Source organism: Plectropomus leopardus, chromosome 4 (genome assembly GCF_008729295.1).
Source record: "Plectropomus leopardus isolate mb chromosome 4, YSFRI_Pleo_2.0, whole genome shotgun sequence".
Taxonomy (NCBI): Eukaryota; Metazoa; Chordata; class Actinopteri; order Perciformes; family Serranidae; genus Plectropomus; species Plectropomus leopardus.
In genome coordinates, this window is record NC_056466.1 from 4,456,361 (window position 1) to 4,476,766 (window position 20,406).

The window sequence follows — 20,406 nt, forward strand, 5'->3', positions numbered from 1 at the left end:
GTCATTTTATGACATGCTGTCAAATAAGCTTCAGGTGCGTTCAGTAGTTTGACCTCTTTGTTTCCTTTCATTTTAAAAAATACATTAATTTACAACATAAAAAATAAATACCATTTTCAACTTTCGGCTAGTGATCAATAGTTTGTTTCTTTCATTACTTAGAAAGGTACCTTGAGCGTTCACAATTAAGTTGAGCATTTTTTCTTGATTTCTCCTGAATGTATAGAAAACATCTTGAAAGCTTTTCGTACCTCGTATAAGTTGCATAGACTTTTTTTTGAAAACCTGCATTTGTTGCAGTAGATTCAAGTGGTCTTACTGCTCCCTGCTGTTAGGAGAAGTGCTTAAGGCACGCATTTCAGCCTTTGTAAACTTACAGGTACTACAGAGTTACAGACTCAACATGACTTGCTTATCAAAGCATTTCTCTACAACATAATTAGCCATCAAAAGGATAATGGTGTTATAGAAATAACATTCCCTTCATAGTTTTTTTTTGTTGGCAACCCCACAAAATAGTTTTAAATACACAAAAGTCAAATTGTTCAAGTGCAGTCGTTCATAAACCTTTGTAACTTTTCGACAATGGTGATCCCATTGCTCACACCAGTACAATAGAAATGTAGAAATAAGTTAACACTCCAACACCCTGTCACCCAATCTCCTCCATTTGTGATTTTCTCACTGGATCTGGAGTATTCATTGTCCTAACAGGGTGGCTCAGGCTTCTTCAAGTCTGTCCAGTATTTCACCAACTCTTGTGAGGACCCAAGAATGTAGGTGATGACTTTGGAGAATTCACAGCGATTGTACTTTGTGTTATAGGCCTTGAACTGTGAGGGATTTGGCGGCGATGTTGGTGAAAGACCCAGCTTTTCCATGCACACTCCAATGTAAGCGTCCTCTATGTTAAAGGGTTTGATTGATTTTGAGACCTCCACGAATTTCTCTGGAAGATCGTTTGAGAAGATATAACCCATACCTAGAGTGTAGGTCGGGTATAGGGGATCTGGGTACATCTCCTCAGGGACGTACCACTTGGAGTTCTTTGAACGGACGACTGGCCTGTTCCACATAAGCATACCCGTCAGATAGTTCTGCTTGGGGATGCCTGGCTTCTGTAGCATAATCACTAAATTGTCAACGTTCAGGAACATGTCAGAGTCAACCTTCATTGCATATGCTGCTGTAGGGCAGCGTGTGGCCAGCCAGTCCATGATTACCATGGTTTTGGTGGTCAGATTGAGGTAAGTGTCCATGAAGTTGCTCTGGATCAAGTCATGGTGCTGTAGATTCTCCTGCTTGAGCGTCTGCTGCAGCTGCTCAACATTAGCTCCTCCAGAGAGGCCTAGCATGAACAGAGTAAGCACCACCTCACCCTGAACCAGGCTTTCTTTGCCCCATGTCTTCCGAATGGCGTCCCGAGCTGCTGTGTTTTTTGGTGCTACTGGAACCATCAAGACCAGGAAAGGGGTCTTGGTCTTGCACACCTCTGGGTTATCAATATTGAAGTGGTAGTTGCGTGGGTAGGCATGATGAAACTGAGTACCTGTTGGAGGCACAGTAGGTAGTACAGATGTGCTTTTTGTGGTTTCATCTATCCCAGTTGGTTTGATTCTGTGTTTTGGATGCACACGATAAGCAGGAGGTAGATGGACTTGATTAGTTTGGTTTAAAAGCCTCTGATAGTGGACATGGAGTGGAAAGTTTTCCCACCATGGCCGAGAGCTGCTGGACTGAATGTAACACAGGACGGAGATCAGACAAAGCAGGAGTATGAACCGGAACCAGGAGTGGAACAGAAGCTTCTTCTGACGAAATAGGCTCTCAGCCGTAAGTCTATAAAGACAAGAAAGGAAAGGTTCAAACTGATGGGATCTTGAGGCTCAGAAATACTTTCCGTGTTGGTTTGGAGTGAATATCTGTTGGATATCTGACTTAAAAATAACTTCACTGTGAATGAGTGGCTGTGGTTGGCCTGACTGTAGTGTTTTGGTCTGGGCTGGATTTTGGAACAAATGATTGGAAAACACGTGGTCGGTGTGCTTGGTATGTGTGCAGCATCTGAAAAGGGTAACCCTCGTGGACATGGTTGGATGAAAACATTTATGTCACGCTGACTTAGACATAACCTTGCATACACAGAAACTATGAACTGGTTCTTACTGGGGAAACAGGCTGTGCATACCCGTACTACCAGTATGCCTGAAAATAGATTAGTATAGATTTCAATTAGGGCTGCACTCTGAAAGTTGGAGATTCGAGTCATCAGTCAGACACACCTAAGTTGACTTAGATTGCTTCAAGTCGAGCAGTCCGATTCTGTCTAACCAGTGTGCAGTGTAATTTGGTAATGTTTTGGACCCCAGATTTGCTGCAGAGTAAGCCCTCTTGACTTACACACTGCTCTTTGGCACAGAGAGCTGCAGACACACAGGCAGCAGCACAGAGGAGAGACCTTCTGTGTGGATGGGAAAAATTTACAGCTCACAACAATTTCATATAACACAGTCTTGGGCTTTTGTTTGATATCTAGTGTCAGTAGAAAAAGTTGCAAATTTCTGACCTGTTAGCGTAGTTATCTTGTTTATTACATTATATGGATGCCGCTGTCATCACAACTGAATGTCTCGCTGAGCCCATTCAAACTTTGAAACATGTTATGGAAAAAAACGAATTGTCAAATATTTGTATTAACCTGCCATAACTGATTTGAGTGTCATAACTCTGAATCGGGTACAGCCCAAGTTCTAATACACAGTATGTCAAATGCAGTATGCAGAAAATACAAGGATCTTCGACTGCAACCACTCACATTTTGGAGAATGCAAGCCTGCATGCTTTTCTGGCTATTCTGACCAACAATCCTCTGCGAATCAAAAGATATGTCACATTGACTGAACTGTAAATGGATCTCAGCCTCACAGCTTATTGACAGCTCATTGACAGCCATCAGAAGCTGCAACGGCAGATGACAGCGCATTCAAGTGACCGATGATAGTATCGAATCTATTTTCCTTCTACTGACATACACACACCGTGCAGAAGAAAGCGAAACTCTTTTTCAGCTGAACTGTAATGTTAGCTACATTACAGTTATAAGAAAATAGTTCCTACATTGAACTGCTCACAACAAGGTCTTGGATTATCTTGAGTAACTGCGTCAGAGACATTGCATCAGATTTCTTAAGTTATTATCCCTGATGGAGAACATGTCCCACCCCACGCAGGACACTCAGACAACACAAGTGACAGGCTGCTTCACCTGCTTTGTGTGAGGGAGAAATACTGCACATCATGTACTTCCTTCCTGCTGCTGTCAGACTTTACAACCAAAGCTGCTCCCAGTAGACCACACATACCAAAACTGGCAATCATCGCTCAGGTGCAATATTTGTATGTACTTAACTGTGCAGTATCTATACTTCCTACATGCAATAACATGAATTCAGCCGGTCAGCCTCTCTCTTGTATTGTGCTTGTTTACTACTATTATTATATTACTTTGTGATTTATTACTGGTACTTCTTGTTTTGCACTATACCCTTTGCAGATCTTCTACTGAGGGACTAATAATTGCATTTTGTCTCATCTTGACTTGTCTTATTAACTAAATGCTCATTGTATTATTTATTTTCAAATCATAGGGCTTTTTTTCTGTATTTATTTATATATTTGGGTGTCTTTTGGGGGCCCTGACAGAGTCATGGAGAGTCAAAACAGAATACTATACATGAGGTACAAGCTCAGTACCTGGTAACTTGTTTGGCCAAAATATCCAAATAATCTGAACTGACCTGTTCTCAAAGGCTGGATAACTAACTAGACAAAGATTGCAACTTGCCCCAGGCGGACAAATGCCAAGTTCACTGCACGTTATTGGATGTCAGTAATTTGATTAATTGCATATTGCCAGGGATTTTGTATCAGTAATTGTGAGCGCAATGTCAATTAGGGGAGGCCCTGCATTTTTAGCTAACCTATGGCCCTGTTTTGCAGGAGGCCCATGTAAAAAAACCTTAGTTTTGACTGTATTCTACACTGTGCTCATGTGCATATCCGTGAAGTTGTCTGGTATGAAATTACTAAAAGCTAAACTGACATGCGGAAAATACTGTTGACAGTTATTCCAGCGAAACAGAGGTACTGGTTTATTTCTGGACAGCATATAACAAAAATGCAACATTATGGTGCATTCACTATGATGATCATAATAATGAGGACGATACACTGATGCACACGTTCAACTGATTCTTTTGTCATAATCATGGCCGAATGGTCAACCTGCCTTAAAATAATGTGTCTTAGTTTATCTGGATAATGAACGAGATGGGTGAAGACGTTGAAAAGTTTTTCCCAGTTGGTAATCCATCCTTGGTCATAATATTAATAAGTAATAATAATTAGAATTGCTATCATTTTGTCTTTTCCGATATATTTATAGTAAACTGCTGGCACATTAAGTTGCCAGCATCCTACCATTATTTAACGGTGTCACTACTTCACCTGCATTTTACTGTTTTAATTTATTACATCATTCTACAGTAGAATGTGAGGTTATAGTGGCTCCAGAAAGCATCAAGACTTACAGTATTTTACTGTAATTTGGGGAAAAAAAGTGTACATTACTTTAAGAATTTGGATGTATTTTTACAGTAACTTTTTACTGTAGTAATATCTTTAAGTATCAACAGCATCAAATATGTCATAATTTACAGCTCCTCTATTTTTTTTTTCAAAAATTTAAATATGTCCGAAAATACAAGTTTACATGAATCCAGCATTTTATTAGCAAATGTAAATCAACCTTTTTGTACGGTGAAAAAAATAAAATAAACATTTAATTTATTGTACATAATATTGATGATAGAATTGTTACCCATGAATCCTTGTCAGATGAATCCATGCTGTATATGAATATGTCAATAATAATTGTTTTATGAGCTTACTATTGTATGGACCATATAAAGTTCTGTTTATACTGGCACCCTTGACATTATTGTAGGAAAAAATTAATATGCAGCCCATTTTTATGTATGTATAAGGGCCCCCCTGGTCCATCTCTCTTTCATCCAAGGGGTCCTTAGCCTGAAAAACGTCGTAGACCCACGATTTAGGCTATTTTTTAAATTTTTTTTTTTTTTGATACAGTGTGGACTGTTAATGAGACACATTCAAACTGGAGGAAAGTAGAAGAGCTTCCTGCAGGGACGACTCTGGGAGATCAAGGAATCCCAGAGAGGTTGCGTTTAGCTTGAAGACATTAATTAGCTATACAGGGTGATTTGTTATGTTTCTATCCTCCGCTCTGTAAAGGTGGACAGGTACAGGTCTGCGCCTCTGTGCGTAAATACGCACGGAACGTGTTTTGAAGATAATTGCCATGGTAATCATGAGTGGAAAATCTTGTTTTTTAAATTGCTTGTTGGTGCTTAACAGTAGCGGGTGTATCTAGTTTATCTGTTCTTTAACTTTACGTGGAAATTAAAATATCTGTAGCCTCTCTCAGTCACTTTAATAGATCAGCTATCAGTTAATAGTGAGCCTTTGAGTTCATCCGGTGAAGTTTGTTATTCTGCAGATAAATGTGTGCCTATGCTGATAATAATTTGTGACGTCTCTCCTCTATATATCGAAGTCAATCTACAATAAAACAATTAATCATAAAGCTCCAAACTTGGATTCATACAAACGCTGATGGTCAGACTATGGTCCGATTGAATCTAAATTGAAGTTCTTACCTTTTCAGCCAGTTCCCACCTGAGCCAGACTCCATGACTGCCGTTCCTTCCTTCTTTCCTCAGCTCTTTCTGTTATCTGTGCTTCACTTCAGCCATGAATTTGATAATTCAGGTGTGACGAGCTTATTGTTGATTAACCATAACTTCCACGCACTGTTAGCTCCGCTGTTACCTACGGGAATAAATACTGACACGGCGACTTTTTTGTCCTTATGAGTCAGAGGGGAGGGGAGAGGGGGGGGGGGGGGAGCAGGGAGGGAGGGGGATGGTGTCACCGCTTCGCACCTTCTGTCGACCCTATGCACTTTGTCTAGTGGAGGGAGACTTCTCAAGTGTTCACCTGGTTTTACACGCACACACACACACACACACACAGTGAGAGATAGAGAGAGGGAGACTGTGATAGTGACAGAGGGTCAGAAAAAAATATAAAATCCTGGTTTGTAATTCCCCCCCAAATGAGAACCAGCTCATCTTGTCACCACATCTAAACTGTAATCTGAAAATGTATTGCATGGTCTTGCTGGTATTTTCTACGCATACGTGTTTGGGTTGTGGGGGGTGTTTAGAGAAGGAAAAGAGAGTTAAACCACAGTTATTAAGTAGAAGGGAGGAGATTCAAATTCCTGTTGATGCTAAAGCTGGAAACACCACACTGCAGTCCATTTCTTTAATAGTACATTTTATTAGCAATAACAACAAAACAGGGATGTATGAGAGGATGGTAGGGGTGGGTACAGGTTAATAATGTATGGAAAATTAAAAAAAGATTAACTGTGGATGTGCATGTGCATATTTGATGGATCAATGGTATTTGTGTTAATAGTCATACAAACAAATATGAGAATGATCCATGCAAGGAGAAAGGAAGAATAAAGAAACCAATGATTAAGTTTCATTTAGATTAGTTATGAGTGTACATACATATGTTAGAAAATACAAAAAAAGGGGGGAAAAAAATCATCAATTCATTCATTAAAAAATAATTAAAAATAAAGATTGCATAATTGATCCAAATTGCAAGACTAAAGTTTTTCACAAATCCACGTCCATATTCTTTTATCTGTTGTAAAGATCACACAGCAGACCTGCACTGTACAAAATTGTAAAAAGTTGTTTAATTTTGTAGTCAAAAGAAAATTACCTCTCCTACATCTTCCTCACTTACTTGAACGACTGATTTAGGATGTCTCATGTTGCAAAATCTTTATGGAAAGCCATTTATTTATTTATTTATTGTAAATAGAATTTGACCATATGGCACACCTGTGTCTTAATTGGGTCGATACAATATTAGTAACTTCCCTGTGTATGCTTAGCTGTTGCACTGTGTTGAGTTACACACTGTGCTGTCACCTGTTAGCTCAACATTATCTGAGGCCTTTTGTCTCACAACTATTGCAACATACAGTATTTAGGTGATTGAAATAACGGTCTCACATCCTGGTACAAACTCTCCCTAGAACAAACAGTTGCCCAGAGGCTACACTGAACTAGTTATTGTGATTATTGCACCCCTAACGCAGAGATTGTATTATTAATCATTAACAAATACCAGGGAATCAACTAGTACTAAAGGATCCATGTTGAATGTTAGTAAAGGTCAGCATGATAGCATCAGCAAACGCTCACTTGTTTATTTCCCCTACAAAAATCATGTTACTTTAACTTTGTTTCGCTCCATGTTTTTTTCATGTCATCCACGTCCCACCTGCAGTGGCTCTTTGAAAAGATTTCTGACAGATGTCTTTATATTCCTCTCTGTTTTGTTTAAGATGTTAAGTCTGATTATATATGTGTGAGTCTGTGTGCTATCTATTACTACATCATACAGCTGGCCCACTAATTATATTGATCTGTGAGCACGGTCTTTTTATTCACCCTTTTTGTCAGAGACCTGCAGTACATTGGAAAACTACTGCCATTAACCTGAAGTGCTGTTTACTTTTTAAAAGAGTAATTGTAGCCTACAGGCTTCTGCAGAGCTGCGGACCTTGGTCTCACCTATCTGTGTCGTTTTCTCCAACAATGTTAATTAAATATGCATAAAATATTTGAAGTTAAAGTGTAGGGCAAATATATATGGGGTTAAATTACAAATAAATAAAATCTAAAATAAACTTGAGGTACATGGTATTGCAAATGAATTAAGTTCTTCTAACTTTGTACATAAACTAGTTGGTTACTGTATGCAAACAGTATAACCAGTGAAAGCCAACCCTAGATTCAGCTTTGTTTTGGAATGAGCTTTTGTCTGCTTAGTGTTTTGCCTCGCTATATTTGTTTTTCCGGAGCTGTGCCTTGGACTTTTGTGGCATCCTCCTGGATGTGCGCTGCTTATGTACTGACACCTGATCGCTAACTTTTTAGAATGTCCCTTCCTCACCTGTGTGCTTTTATTGGCTTGGAGCATAGACTGTATATAAAGATGGATGACGCGTTCCCACTTACCTCCACTATACTGAAGTCAAGCTAAAACATACCGGATTCGGCCATTGCCATCTTGCACTGGTTATGTCATTCAGAGCCAGAGTCTGCACAGTAGTGATGTCTGCAGTGGGGGGAGTCCCCGCCAAAACACCCTTCCAACCAATTGTGAGCAGCTCCATTGATTGCGAGCACATGGAATGACTGTTATAGCTGTCACTCTTGGTGGATAATCCCCTTTTTGTAGAATTTATTAATTCATTTAAACCAAACTTATCATTAAAACGGTCACTTGAACAAACATCAGGATGATCAGAACTACCTTTAGTGACAGAAACCATCTTTGGGAAGAATTTATTTGGAATGTATTTTGAGTTTTTAGTTTGGCCCATTGTCCCATTCACTAACATGGAGGGATGGGCTTTATGACCTATACTGCAGACAGACACCAGGGGGCGATCAAGATTGAAAAGTTACACTTTGGAGGAATTATCATGTTGTCCATTTTTATCAACAACTTGGGGCTACACATCACTGCCCAAAGGTTGCAGCTCAAAGACGTCCTGGTCACAGATATATATGAAGAAAATTAGGCAGAGGGCAGAGATTCTGCAGAAAAATACACCACGTCACACTTCTAGTGGGTCATAAGTGCTTACTTCTGTATGAGTCCAAGGAATATTTTTCAAGAAAATTCTGCATAGTATACCTTGTAACTCTTCAGCTCCATCCTGTACAACTGCAGCTTCAGTTCCCATCATACCCCCCTATACCACCCCCAGTCAGGCAGGATTTAATTTAATTTATTTAATTTATTTTTGGGGGGCTTTTATGGTCTTTACAGGACAGCTATAGCGTGAAAGCTGGAGAGAGAGAGAGAAGGGATTGCCTTGCATTAAAGGGCCAAGGGTGGATTCAATTGGTGGTGGCTGCTGCAGGGAGGACATAGCCTTTGTAAAGAAATTATGCATTATGTAACCGACTCTGGTAAACCTTTGACTGTAATATCATCACAATGATACGTTTACTCCCCTGTCAGTACTTTGACACACACATTGTATACAACTCATCAGATAACTAAAGTTAGAGTACCTGAACCTTTTTTACTGTCTCTCTCCCTGGAGCTATAATGAAAAACTCCACTGTTTTATTTTCCTTTTTAAAGAAATACAATGACATTTTGGTAAAAATATGTTTATTGAGTCTATTCTCTGATCCCATAATAACGTGATATAACTAAACTTAAATTAGTTCAAAGTAGTATGAATTCAGGTATTACAACACTCAAAATGTGTCTTCAGTTTTGAAAAAAGTGAAACCAGCTGAGTTAGGTTAACAGAGTTTGAGGTAACAAGTTCAATATGCTTAGGATAAGTTGATTCAACCGTTCACTCAGTCAAAAGTTCCAGTTTTCTTCAAAGTAAAAAATAAAATCCTTGGACAACTTGAACTTTCATAAAATGCATGCTGAAATAATAGTGAGAGCGAAACTCTAAATACTTTTTTCTAAGTTATTGTGAATCTTTCTATTTTCTCTGTTTTATTTTTAATTTTGCTTGTTTTTATAAGTTTATCTTTCCACTTAAATCAGTTATTCAGTTTTTTCACGCAATTAAAATAAAATAAATAAATTTTAAAAAACAACAAACATGTAAAGCAGTTTTAGACAGACAAACCATGGGACTGACATCAGAACACAACCAATGAGAGACTTTTTTTTCTTTTTTTTTAAGTTTGTGTTTATTGACATTGAGTCATTGTCATAGTCATCAACACTGGTGATGTCCTTGAAGTGTTGCAGTGGCCCTGATGTACAAATCACATCTGTTGTCACATTGTTAAATTTCAGTTTTCTAAAATGAAATGAAAAGTACATTTATACACTTTACATTTGTGTAAATATTTTTCATATATTGTGTGATACATTTCGGATGAAACACAAGGCACTTGGACACCATTGAAATACTGATTAGGATCAATCAATGTGCAAACAAGAATACGAGATAAATCAACACAGATACTGGCCACGTGGCCATTGTCAAACACTTTCCCCTCAAACATACTCGAGGCAGCTTTTTAAACCACTGGTTTCTTCTTGTGTACCTTTTAGTAAAGCAAATGTGTATTCATTATTGCATAATACACACCTTTGTCTATCTTGTTCCCGCTTGAATGTTTTCCTCAGTTGGTCTTGTCTAAAAGGCAGGGCAGATCCGGTCTAGATCGTTGTCTTGGAATGATTAATAGAGCAAAGAATGAGCTAAAATAAACTGCAAGCAAAGGAGTTAACCTCAAACCTACATTCAGTTGCGTCAACACAGTTTATTTCTTTCTTCTTGCGACTTGAAAAAATCACATGGTCAGGCAGATAGTTTTGTGTGGATTATAATCTTTTGTCACACATCGTAGTGTCGGAAACATCAGGGTCTCTGAAACAAACCATAAAGCAGCTGACGGCCACACTGAGATCACTTTACGACTCGTCAATCAGTGAGATTACTGCGTCATTGATAAAAATATGTGGTACAGTTTTCGTCAAGGGAGCTAATTATCATTTTCTTTGCTCTGGGCTTGAAAATGAAGCAGGTGCATGTGTTGCACACGCCAACTAATTACCAGTACATGATTAAATCCACAGGAACCTTCTTTAAATTACACGACTGATTCAGACAACATATCGCCTTAAAGGTCCAGTGTGTAGGATTTGGAGGGATATATTGGCAAAATTGTTATATAATATAATAAAATAAGTATGTTTTCTTTGGTGTATAATCACACATAAATATGAATTGTTGTGTTTTGTTACCTTAGAATGAGACATTTCAATCTACATTGGGAGCAGGTCCTCGTCTATGGAGTCTGCCATGTTGCACTGCCATATTTCTACAGGAGCCCAGAACGGACAAACCAAACACTGGCTCTAGATACGGCCATTTCTGTACTTGGGTTATCATGTCAGCCACTGTAGTTAGCAGCCCCTCCATGACAGTCATCATGGGAAAAACATTTTTTTTTTTTTTTTACATGAGACTTAATTTGGTGTATTTACCACTTTAAATCATAGATCAGATCTTTAAATCATAATCATTCAGATCCTGCTAAAAACATCCCGGATCTTAAGTTATCAGAGAAAAAAGTTGAGCACATATCAGTTAGCATTAGCTAGGCTCACAGTCTGTCTACAACATGTCAAACTGCACTGGAGAAACAGTAATGTGTAAAAAGAAACTGCTGTCTTTAGTGTTTTTGCTGGCTCTCTTTACTTGCTCCATTTATTTTGGAGAGGAAGAGACCTCTGTGACTAATTCAGCTCCCGTTTAAAACTTCCCATTTAATGAAAACTGAAATAATTCCAACCGGGAAAAGTTTCAGCTGGTTGCTATCTCCAGTTCTCACCACTAGATGCCACTAAATCCCCCTAAATCTTACAAACTGCTCCTTTAAGCCAGTTTTGTATCACGACCACCATGTAAATTCTTCTTAAACACATACTTACTTTGTAAATAGTTGTGTTAAAATAACCACAAAAATATGCTTTTAATATCTGCCATCATTTTACGAGAATTTGAGACTTTTTTTTTGATGGATACCTTGTCTGGAAATTTAACCCCTTAATTGCACAGATTCTTAACCTTGCCTGAAAAAAGACATATAAATGGATGTAACATTGCTGAAGTCTACAAGGCGTATTTCTTGATGTTACATTCAATTATTGTGTATGGACTGTATTTCTCGTTGCTCCCCACAATTCTGCTTTTCCCCAAATTTACTTGGGAGTAACATGTTGTCCGTGGCAGCAGTCAGTGGGAATTGTCAAACATAAAAACTACAAAATGGTTAGTGCATTTTTTTCATTACCTGGATCAGTGAATCTAATACAGGTGATTGTCCATTGTAAAATGTTTTTGTTTTTTGACCCTGAGGTCAAGATTAACAGGAAGCGATGGATGAATCAGAGAATATTAAAGGGCCAGTTCACTTAAATTGTACTTATTTTCTTTTTTATGTCAAATCAAGCCATGCAAACAGAAATATCCACCTCTAAAACATCTGATATGTTCAGTATAGATTTTGATTTTGGGACACTCAAAACACTGCAACTGGACACATATATGATGTTCATCATGTCTGTACAAAATGACTGACTTCCATTGCTACCGCTGCAGAGCCCTGATTGAAATTTCAATTTAATTAACGTGATCAAGTGATGTGTGTGATTTATCCAAAATAATAGGGACAAGCAATAGGGACTTTGTTTGAGGAAAGAAAAGTTACTGTTGAATCTTGAAACATTCTTTTTAATGCTGTTTTTTCCAGAATCTAAGAAAAATATCTCAAAATATCAGCAGATGAAAACTGATTTGCATGGCCATATATCACAAGGAGCACGTTTTAAATTTTTCTTAATCACTCAGGTGAACTGACCCTTTAAATTTAAGACTTTTGCAACCCAACACGCAACCAAGCAAGGTCTTGTGTAGGTTTTGTACACTCAACACAAAGATTTGTGTCCTTTTCAGTCTGTCTTCAGTTGTTTTCACGGCTGGAATGACTGAAGTGCTTTTTATGGCTCTGCAGGTGATAGTGACCTTTGATCCCTCACACACACACACACACACACACACACACACACACACATATACACCGACACACTCATTCATCACACACGTGCATGCATGCCTGTGAACAGACACACACCCATGCAACCATGGACACAGAAAAACAAACACATGCTCCCTGTCTCTGTGTGTTGCCGAGTGCACTTCCTAGCTGACAACAGCTGGTTTGAGGAGGAGGGCCCTCGGGGGGACCACCACCCAGGACAAAGGGTCACTCCGTCTGTGCCCCACACCTGCGGACAGGTTCAGCACCTCCCCCTCCTCTACGTCCTCCTCTTCCTCATCGCCTTCTGTCGCCTTCCCCGCCATCCGTCCCAGACCTCCGAGAGCTCCCAGCCCCAACATTGATGCAGCTGAGAGACCAAAGTGTAGCAGAGGAGAATCTGAGAGCCCGAGAGGCCCCAAGCTGCTCCCGCCACCCATGGAAAAGAGTGGCGCCCTGTGGTGGCCCAGAGCTCTGGCGTGGCAGAAAGCAGAGAGAGGCAAAGAGGTCCCCAGGCCCCCGAGAAGAGCTGCAGCGGCTCCAGGGATGAGAATGTGGGCCCCGCCTACAGGTGGCTGTTCAGCGGCACTATGTTGCCCGGGGATACCAGGCCCCGCCCCCAGCCTGCTTGGAGCGCCTTGCTCCTGGGCAACAAAGTGCCCATGAGCCTTGATGTGTTTGCGTAGCGAGCTGGGATCTGTGTAGCGCTTCAGGCAGCCTGCCATCTTGCAGTAGTAGGGCTTGTCGACGTAGTGGGTGCGGGTGTGTTTGAAGCGGTCGCTGGAGTTGGAGTAACGTTTGCTGCAGCCTTCATAAGGGCAGATGTAGGGTTTTTCTCCTAGAGTGGAAAGAAAGAGGAGATAAGGACATAAGAAAAGACAGAGAGAGGGACACTGGATAAAGAACTTGCAGTATGACTACAAACAAAGTCAGAGAAGACTGGTGTGAAAAGGTGTCACTGCCAGAGCCATAGAAAGCAATATTCAGCTTTAAAATGCTGCCACACTATGTGAACTCATTTTGTCTTTGAATTCATGATGCCCTGTTTAGGCTCACACAGTTAGCTGAAAAAATATTGGAATCACTTTATGGCCAAGTGCAATATCCAAAATACAAGAGCTGCAACTTTTTGATAAATGGAAAATGTCTTACAATATACCGCAATAAATAAAGCAGAGAAGCCCCAGCCTGCAAATCATACCCCAGACATAAGGGAACATGTTTGTTTGGCACGGACCCAAAAATCCCATCAGCCTTTTTTATATTATTTTCAGTGAAATGAAATGCAAAAATTACAATTCTCACTAAAATCACAACTAATATTGCAGCATAATTGCACAATTATTTTTTATTTGTTTATTTGCATGTCATGCAACCCTAACTCTACTCCAACTGAATTGTACTGACATGGTGACCAACACATGAATCTCTCATTTGTAAACTGTCTATGCAGCAGGAATTTATTTCACCAGGATAAAATGGGTCTTACTAACTTTTTTTTTTTTTTTTTTTGGTGTAAACCTTTAAAAACCTTTTTAAAAAGTTAGTTACTGATTCTGGAAGATTTCTCCTGTGTCACCATGTACTTTAATGTGGTGTATCAGCAATTTTGTAACACACTTCAATAAAGTTAACGATTAAAGAAAAAAGGATTTTAGAAAAAGGCAGGGTATGATTATTTTAATGGTAAAAATCAGTCCAGCCGATGCTGAGTTAACTTTTCATGCCACATCAGACTCTGGCATCCTACACATCCCATAATGCAACCTGAAAGGATATTTTTGTTGAAACTTCCTAAAATCTGTTTGTAACATAGGCTTTATGTTACAAAATGTGATGTCCTCACACCTAATATATCTGTGTGACTTTATTAAAGGTTATTTTCTCAGATGTGGAAACACTTCAGAGCCACAGATGACACTTCTCTCACAGCAAAGTAGCAAACTGATCTTAATGTGTAAAATCTTAATGAGGGACCCCAACAAATTGTCATCACAAGTCGTCACTTATCACTGCTTAAGTCGCGGATCTCTGCATAATGGTTGCAGTGATCCTATCGCAACTTTTTTTCACTATAAAAATAAAAGAGAATGCCAGTGTAACAAGAACATACCAAGCTACATTTTTGACAGAAAAAATGGGAATTTTCCATTACATATGGGCTTTCATAACGTTATTATCCTCTCTGTGTGTGTCGTGACAGTTCTTGTTACAAGCAGGCAGGAATAACAGGTAACAGGAGATGGCTTTAAAACCTTACGCATTGTTACCGACAAGGGACTAACAAAGATGCAACAGAGCCAAAGACACTGTGATATATGAGATCGGTCAGCATGGTAGCATTTCACAAGCCCTTCCTACTATTATGAAGTTAGCCCACTGAGTAAAAAGCCTATTTGCACAAGCTGTGTGTAAAGATACGTCAAGCACGGGTGTGGAAAGATTTGCTTATCATCAGGAGCTTTGGATTGATTCAAGACTCGTACATCCTGTTCATGTTACGATGAATGCCACATGAAGACCATTCTTGTTGAAGGACAGGCAAATGCTGGAAAAAAAGTTGGCTGAGTCAGGTTTTCAAGGATTCTGTTAATATGCGTTTTTGTTGTCATCAGATGTCTGCTGGTAAGCAGAGTGTAACGTTGACAATGTTGAAACGACAACAAGTGAAGGATTAGCATTTGCTAAGACGTCAATGATTACTCAGTTTCGAGGAAGCTGCTTTTTGACAAAGCAAGCTGCTGTTTGTGGGAATCCCCCTGCTCAGGAACCGCAGGTTGCACACTTCTGTCCTCTGTGTTTGATTTTACAGCACATGATATATGACTGATGGCAAATGCTGATATTGTGCACCACAAATTAATGCATGTGTGGGAAACCCTGCAAGCTGGTGTGTTTTGCAAAAGTTCCAAAAACAACTTCAACTGGCCATCTTCACTGTCTTAAGAACATTATTTCAGAGACTTGGTGGCAATTTGTTGTTTTAAGAAGTATATTACTTTGGAAGATTTTGATTTGTGACACAGGATGTTGTGTTTATTTAAAGGTCAACTAAAGTTTTCATTTTCTTGTTTCACAGAGCACTCCTATTTAAGTTTCTTACATTTTAATTTTTAGTTTAGTTTTATTTGCACATACTGGTGAATCCATTAGCTAATCATTCTGCCAGTTTTGAGTTTGAGCCCAGTCATCTGTCTAACCTTGTCTTCTTTTAAGATGCTGAAACAAGACTGTGAACAAAGTGGACTGTCTCCCATCCCAGCAGCAGAAAACTTACAATATCTTAGGTGCATCATTAAAGCTGAATATGAGAATAAAAGATGTGTAAACACATGTGATTATAAAAGTTCTTTTCAGTCTCAGTATTCAGTTTGTTTCATGCCCTTCTCATTTCAACATATTTGACTTCCCTCTGCAGTTTGAAGGAGAAACAGACTTTATTAAGTTGTGCAGAAAGTAGATAGGTCTCTGGCTCGAGCTTGTTTTGGAATAAGAACATGATAACGAAGTCGGGCAAAAGTCTCTGGTTTTGTCATGAAGTGTCCCACAGTAAAAACACAGCTTCAACTCTGTGGTCCACGTGGCCCTTCAAGGACTTTGATAATTGATTTGCATCGCTATGTTTTATGATGAGCCATAGTGCTTTAAATGAGACGGAAAGACATAAAGAAAAGATATAAAAGAAGAGTGGTAGTAGTGTAGTGTTTTCTTTCTCTTTTTTTTTGCTCTAAAGGAAATCTATCTTTGTGAAATCTAAAAAAATAACCCTGATTATGTCAAAGTGATGTCAACAGGTTTAGCAGACTTGTTCTATTATAAACTAATTTAACCTCAGGAATATTATTTGTTACTATGATAATCCAGAAAACAGTGTTCTTGAATATCTAATTTATTTTGTTATTCTAAATGCTAAATTCTTTATTCACAAACTAAACACGAAATTCTTTAAGTCACCTCCTAGGTTTGTATTATTATCCAACTTTCTTTACCTGTATACCTAATATAGGTTTTTACTTATATCAATCTCAGTAAGATTAATTCATTGTCGGTTTTGGTCTTTTCATCGGATTTGTTGGAAATAATAAGAATATTGAATATCCCCTCACTTGCTCTTGAAAGCTGCCTGGTGGCATTTTTGTGTCATTGTGAACTCACCTGTGTGTGAGCGGGTGTGTATCTTCAGGTTCTCCAGCCGTGAGAAGCTCTTGTTACAGGTGGGACAATGGTGCGGCTTCTCGTTGGTGTGTGTGCGGATATGAATCAGCATTTTATACCTATAAAACATAAACAATCTGTTTGATGAATATGCAGACATACAGTATATCACTTTAATCTTAAAATGGTCAGTATCTTTCCGTTGACTTCTGATGTCAGTTGTGTTATGATCATCATTCAGTTTAACAACCTGCTGACCTGGAAGCAGCAGTGTTACTGTGGCTCATAGACCATGCAAATCAGGAATCTTGTGTACTTTTATGTTGCTTGTCAATTATTTGCAAGCAGCCTGGTATAATTTGCATGGGGCTCATGAAATAACACACACAAATGCCTTACAAGGTAATACAGCAGAAGTGCAGTTAAAACAAAGCTGGTGAAGCGCAGCATGTGCCCTCCAATAGCTTCTCACAGACACAGTGTGCAGTACTGTTAAGCAAACATCATTTCTTTCAGTTAATCTCCCTTTTTGCCAATAAAACTTAGCCTGCCTTTGGCAAATAAGATTTGACTTTCCCACCTGACACATGCCTCTGCAATTCAGAGAGCTGTCTGACCGCTTTATGCATCTTTTATTAGGTTATGTTGCTTTTAACACTCCTCAATAAATACAAATGAACCATAAAGTTTGTTTACAATAACTGCCAAATCGTGAATTTTTGAAATTGTTGCTGAGCATTGTAGTGGGCCTAAAAAAGACCCACTAAAATATATATTAAGGCTTTACTGACAGCGCCAAAATTAATTAACTTATAAGTTATTTGACAAAACATAATAAGTGATAACTTTGATTTAAAATAAATTTAATATGAAGATGTGCTTATTGCTTTATATTTCATATCAGCATTACTCAAATACCTTTGTATTTTTTTTAAACATTTGTTGAACAGTAGCACTTCACAGATCCCAGACTGTATCACTGAAATACCACTTCCTTATCAACCTGCACAGAGTCTGAGAGGATCAGGAAACCGTAAACTGTTGGCAATCATTTTTTTAAAAATCGCTCTTAGGGGACCTCAACTCTGGAATGGCAAACAGTGATTTACAGAATCAGCATCATCTTATAAATCCTTCTGACAACACTATTTTGTCACTTTTTTCTTACCTTGTTAAATTTGTGGCATTGTGTGTATGTGTTTTCCTTTCTGACAACATTATATAAACTCAAATGTAAATCTGTTTAAGAAAAAAATGAATCCACAATAATTAACTGACAGTAATAGTTAGCTGCTTTTGTAACTTTGATTTACAGTGGCTTTTTTTCTGAACATTTTCCAACAATACTGCAAAATACAGCTGAAAAAATAACTTTAAACTAAACACAACACATAAAAACTATATTTTTTGACCATATATTGTGGCACAGCCATTTAATAGTAACATTTACTTTGTTCAGAGGCAGCACAAACAGTCAGTACATGTGAGCCTTTAGCACACAGTAAGATGGTGCTTCTACCAGGATATTTGCATTACAGCAGTTTGTCTAACAGGCTGAACATACCTGGCATTGAAGCCCCTGCCGTTTCGAGCACAGCCCTCCCACTGGCAGCAGTACCCAGAATCCTTGTCAGGCTTCACATGGAAGTCGTTGATGTGATCAACCAAGTCCTGCAGTGAGTCGAACAGCAGGTGGCACTGCAGGATAGAGAAGCAGGCAGAGATGTACTGTATATATACTGATACACTACTCCAACTTCAATATGTTTTGGGGAACTTTATGGGTTTAGTTCTGGGGTTTTCTTTTGGTTTAAATGCTTCTGATCCATCATGGCTGAAATGTCTCTGTTTTTTTGGAAAGTTTTGCTTCAATCAAATCTTAAAGAACGTCAAGCTGATATTTTTATTTTGACGACATTTGGTTTTAATCAAATTACAAGTCTTTTGACCAGATAGGATTATTTGTTTTCTTGACTTTTTTGAAACATTAGAGCCATTTTATCTTAAAACACTTCTGAGCTGAACTTTCTCCTGTGGCCCTGTTTCTGTCGCTGGCTTTGAAAGAGCTACAATGAGTAAAGAATGGTCACACATAAAGTAAATTGTCCACGCAAAACCTCCTAAATTCACATTTAACATGCAACAGCATGTGAATGTTTGGAATTTCCTGTTTAAATGAACATAACGTCAAAATTTCTGCACAAATTTCTCTGAGTCATACTTTGTGTCTCTCTATGCGTGACTGCTAGTCGTGATCATATTTTGCTCTTAGCACCACCTTGTGGCCAGAGTAATAGTTGCAGTCTTTTTTTTTTTTTTTTTTGCCCAGTCCTTTATGAGACTCTCATGTCCCTTTCCCACCAGATTAGCTCTAGGACTTGAATCGGTTCCATTTGGGAATCTTGGAAACTTTCTCATGAACCAGTTGGCATTTCCACCATTTTTGCTCTGAACTATTGTATCCAAAGATGTGTCATTAATGGAAGGTGTGGCACAACGCACAGTGGACGTAAACAGTGGTAGAAAAAAATGTGGATTGCATTGTTTACCTGCAACCTCTTGTTCTGTTAGTAGATAGATATCCAATAATTTTGCCTGAAACACAAGCATGAACCAACTATTAATGAGATCTATGTATGTTCTTTTTTTCTCAACGATTTCTTACTTGATCTCTCCATTGTTGCTGTTCGCACCTCAGGTCAAGGAAAACCAGCTATTTTTGGTTTCAGCGGGGAACCAACTATTGCGGTTCTGAACCAATTTATTTTTGATCGAAATTCTCTGGACTGTTCAAAATTAACTGCGGGAACTGGAACCAAACCTGTTCCATACAGGTGGAAAGGGTCATTACTGTAGTTATTATCTCATTACCGAAATTCAGTGCATCTTATTGACCAGGGCTGCATGTGCAGACCTGAGACCTTTAATTATATTTTGTGTGAAATCAATATAAAGCAAACCTGATGAAAGCTGTGGCTAAACACATTGTTTACACAACTTATAATTGCATCAGCTGTAGAGAATAGTGGCAAAAGCCTCTGAGTGTGTATTAATTTGTTTTTGTCTATTCACCTTCATCCAACGGCAGGCCAGCTGACCATCCAATGAGGGCTCTGGTGAAACTTGCTTCTCTCTGTTGGGACCGATGAACATGGAGGAGGGAAAGCTGTATGCTCTCGGTGGGCTCCCAATCGGCAGATAAAATGGATAACCCTGCGGTGAAGCGCCGCCCTCCAGACCTGGATGACGAGCTGCTTCCTGAAAGAGAGGAGGATGGAGAAAAAGGTAACATCAGCCGGGGAGGACAAGCTTGTTTTAGACCACCATCTTTGGTTCCGTGTTTATTAATGCATTGCGGGGTTTTGTAAAGATGGTCAGAAGTTCTGCGTGTTTAAAATTGGAAGGGAAATTCACACTGGTCTGCTAAATGAATTATTACAGACAAAAAGCCGCCGCCATCAGTTTCAAAGACATCTTTGAA

The 20,406-nt window shown here is 38.9% G+C and overlaps 2 protein-coding genes across 2 annotated transcripts in view; both read right to left on the minus strand.

Moving 5' to 3' along the window:
- Positions 1-696: 696 nt before the first annotated feature.
- LOC121942651 (beta-1,3-galactosyltransferase 2-like) lies at positions 697-5,792 on the minus strand. Its single transcript, XM_042485915.1, has 2 exons — positions 5,742-5,792; positions 697-1,839 (listed from the first exon to the last, which is right to left on the minus strand). Exons 1-2 carry the CDS (start codon positions 5,774-5,776, stop codon positions 708-710), a joined length of 1,167 nt encoding a protein of 388 aa, XP_042341849.1. The 5' UTR covers positions 5,777-5,792; the 3' UTR covers positions 697-707.
- A 7,054-nt stretch (positions 5,793-12,846) lies between these two features.
- LOC121942650 (zinc finger protein GLIS2-like) overlaps positions 12,847-20,406 on the minus strand; it is a 33,255-nt gene continuing 25,695 nt past the window's right edge. The window contains exons 4-7 of the mRNA XM_042485914.1: positions 19,998-20,183; positions 18,490-18,623; positions 16,926-17,044; positions 12,847-13,608 (exon numbers count right to left, since the gene is read on the minus strand). Coding sequence (XP_042341848.1) covers positions 12,935-13,608; positions 16,926-17,044; positions 18,490-18,623; positions 19,998-20,183 — 1,113 coding nt within the window. The 3' untranslated portion in view covers positions 12,847-12,934. The remainder of the gene's footprint in view (positions 13,609-16,925; positions 17,045-18,489; positions 18,624-19,997; positions 20,184-20,406) is intronic.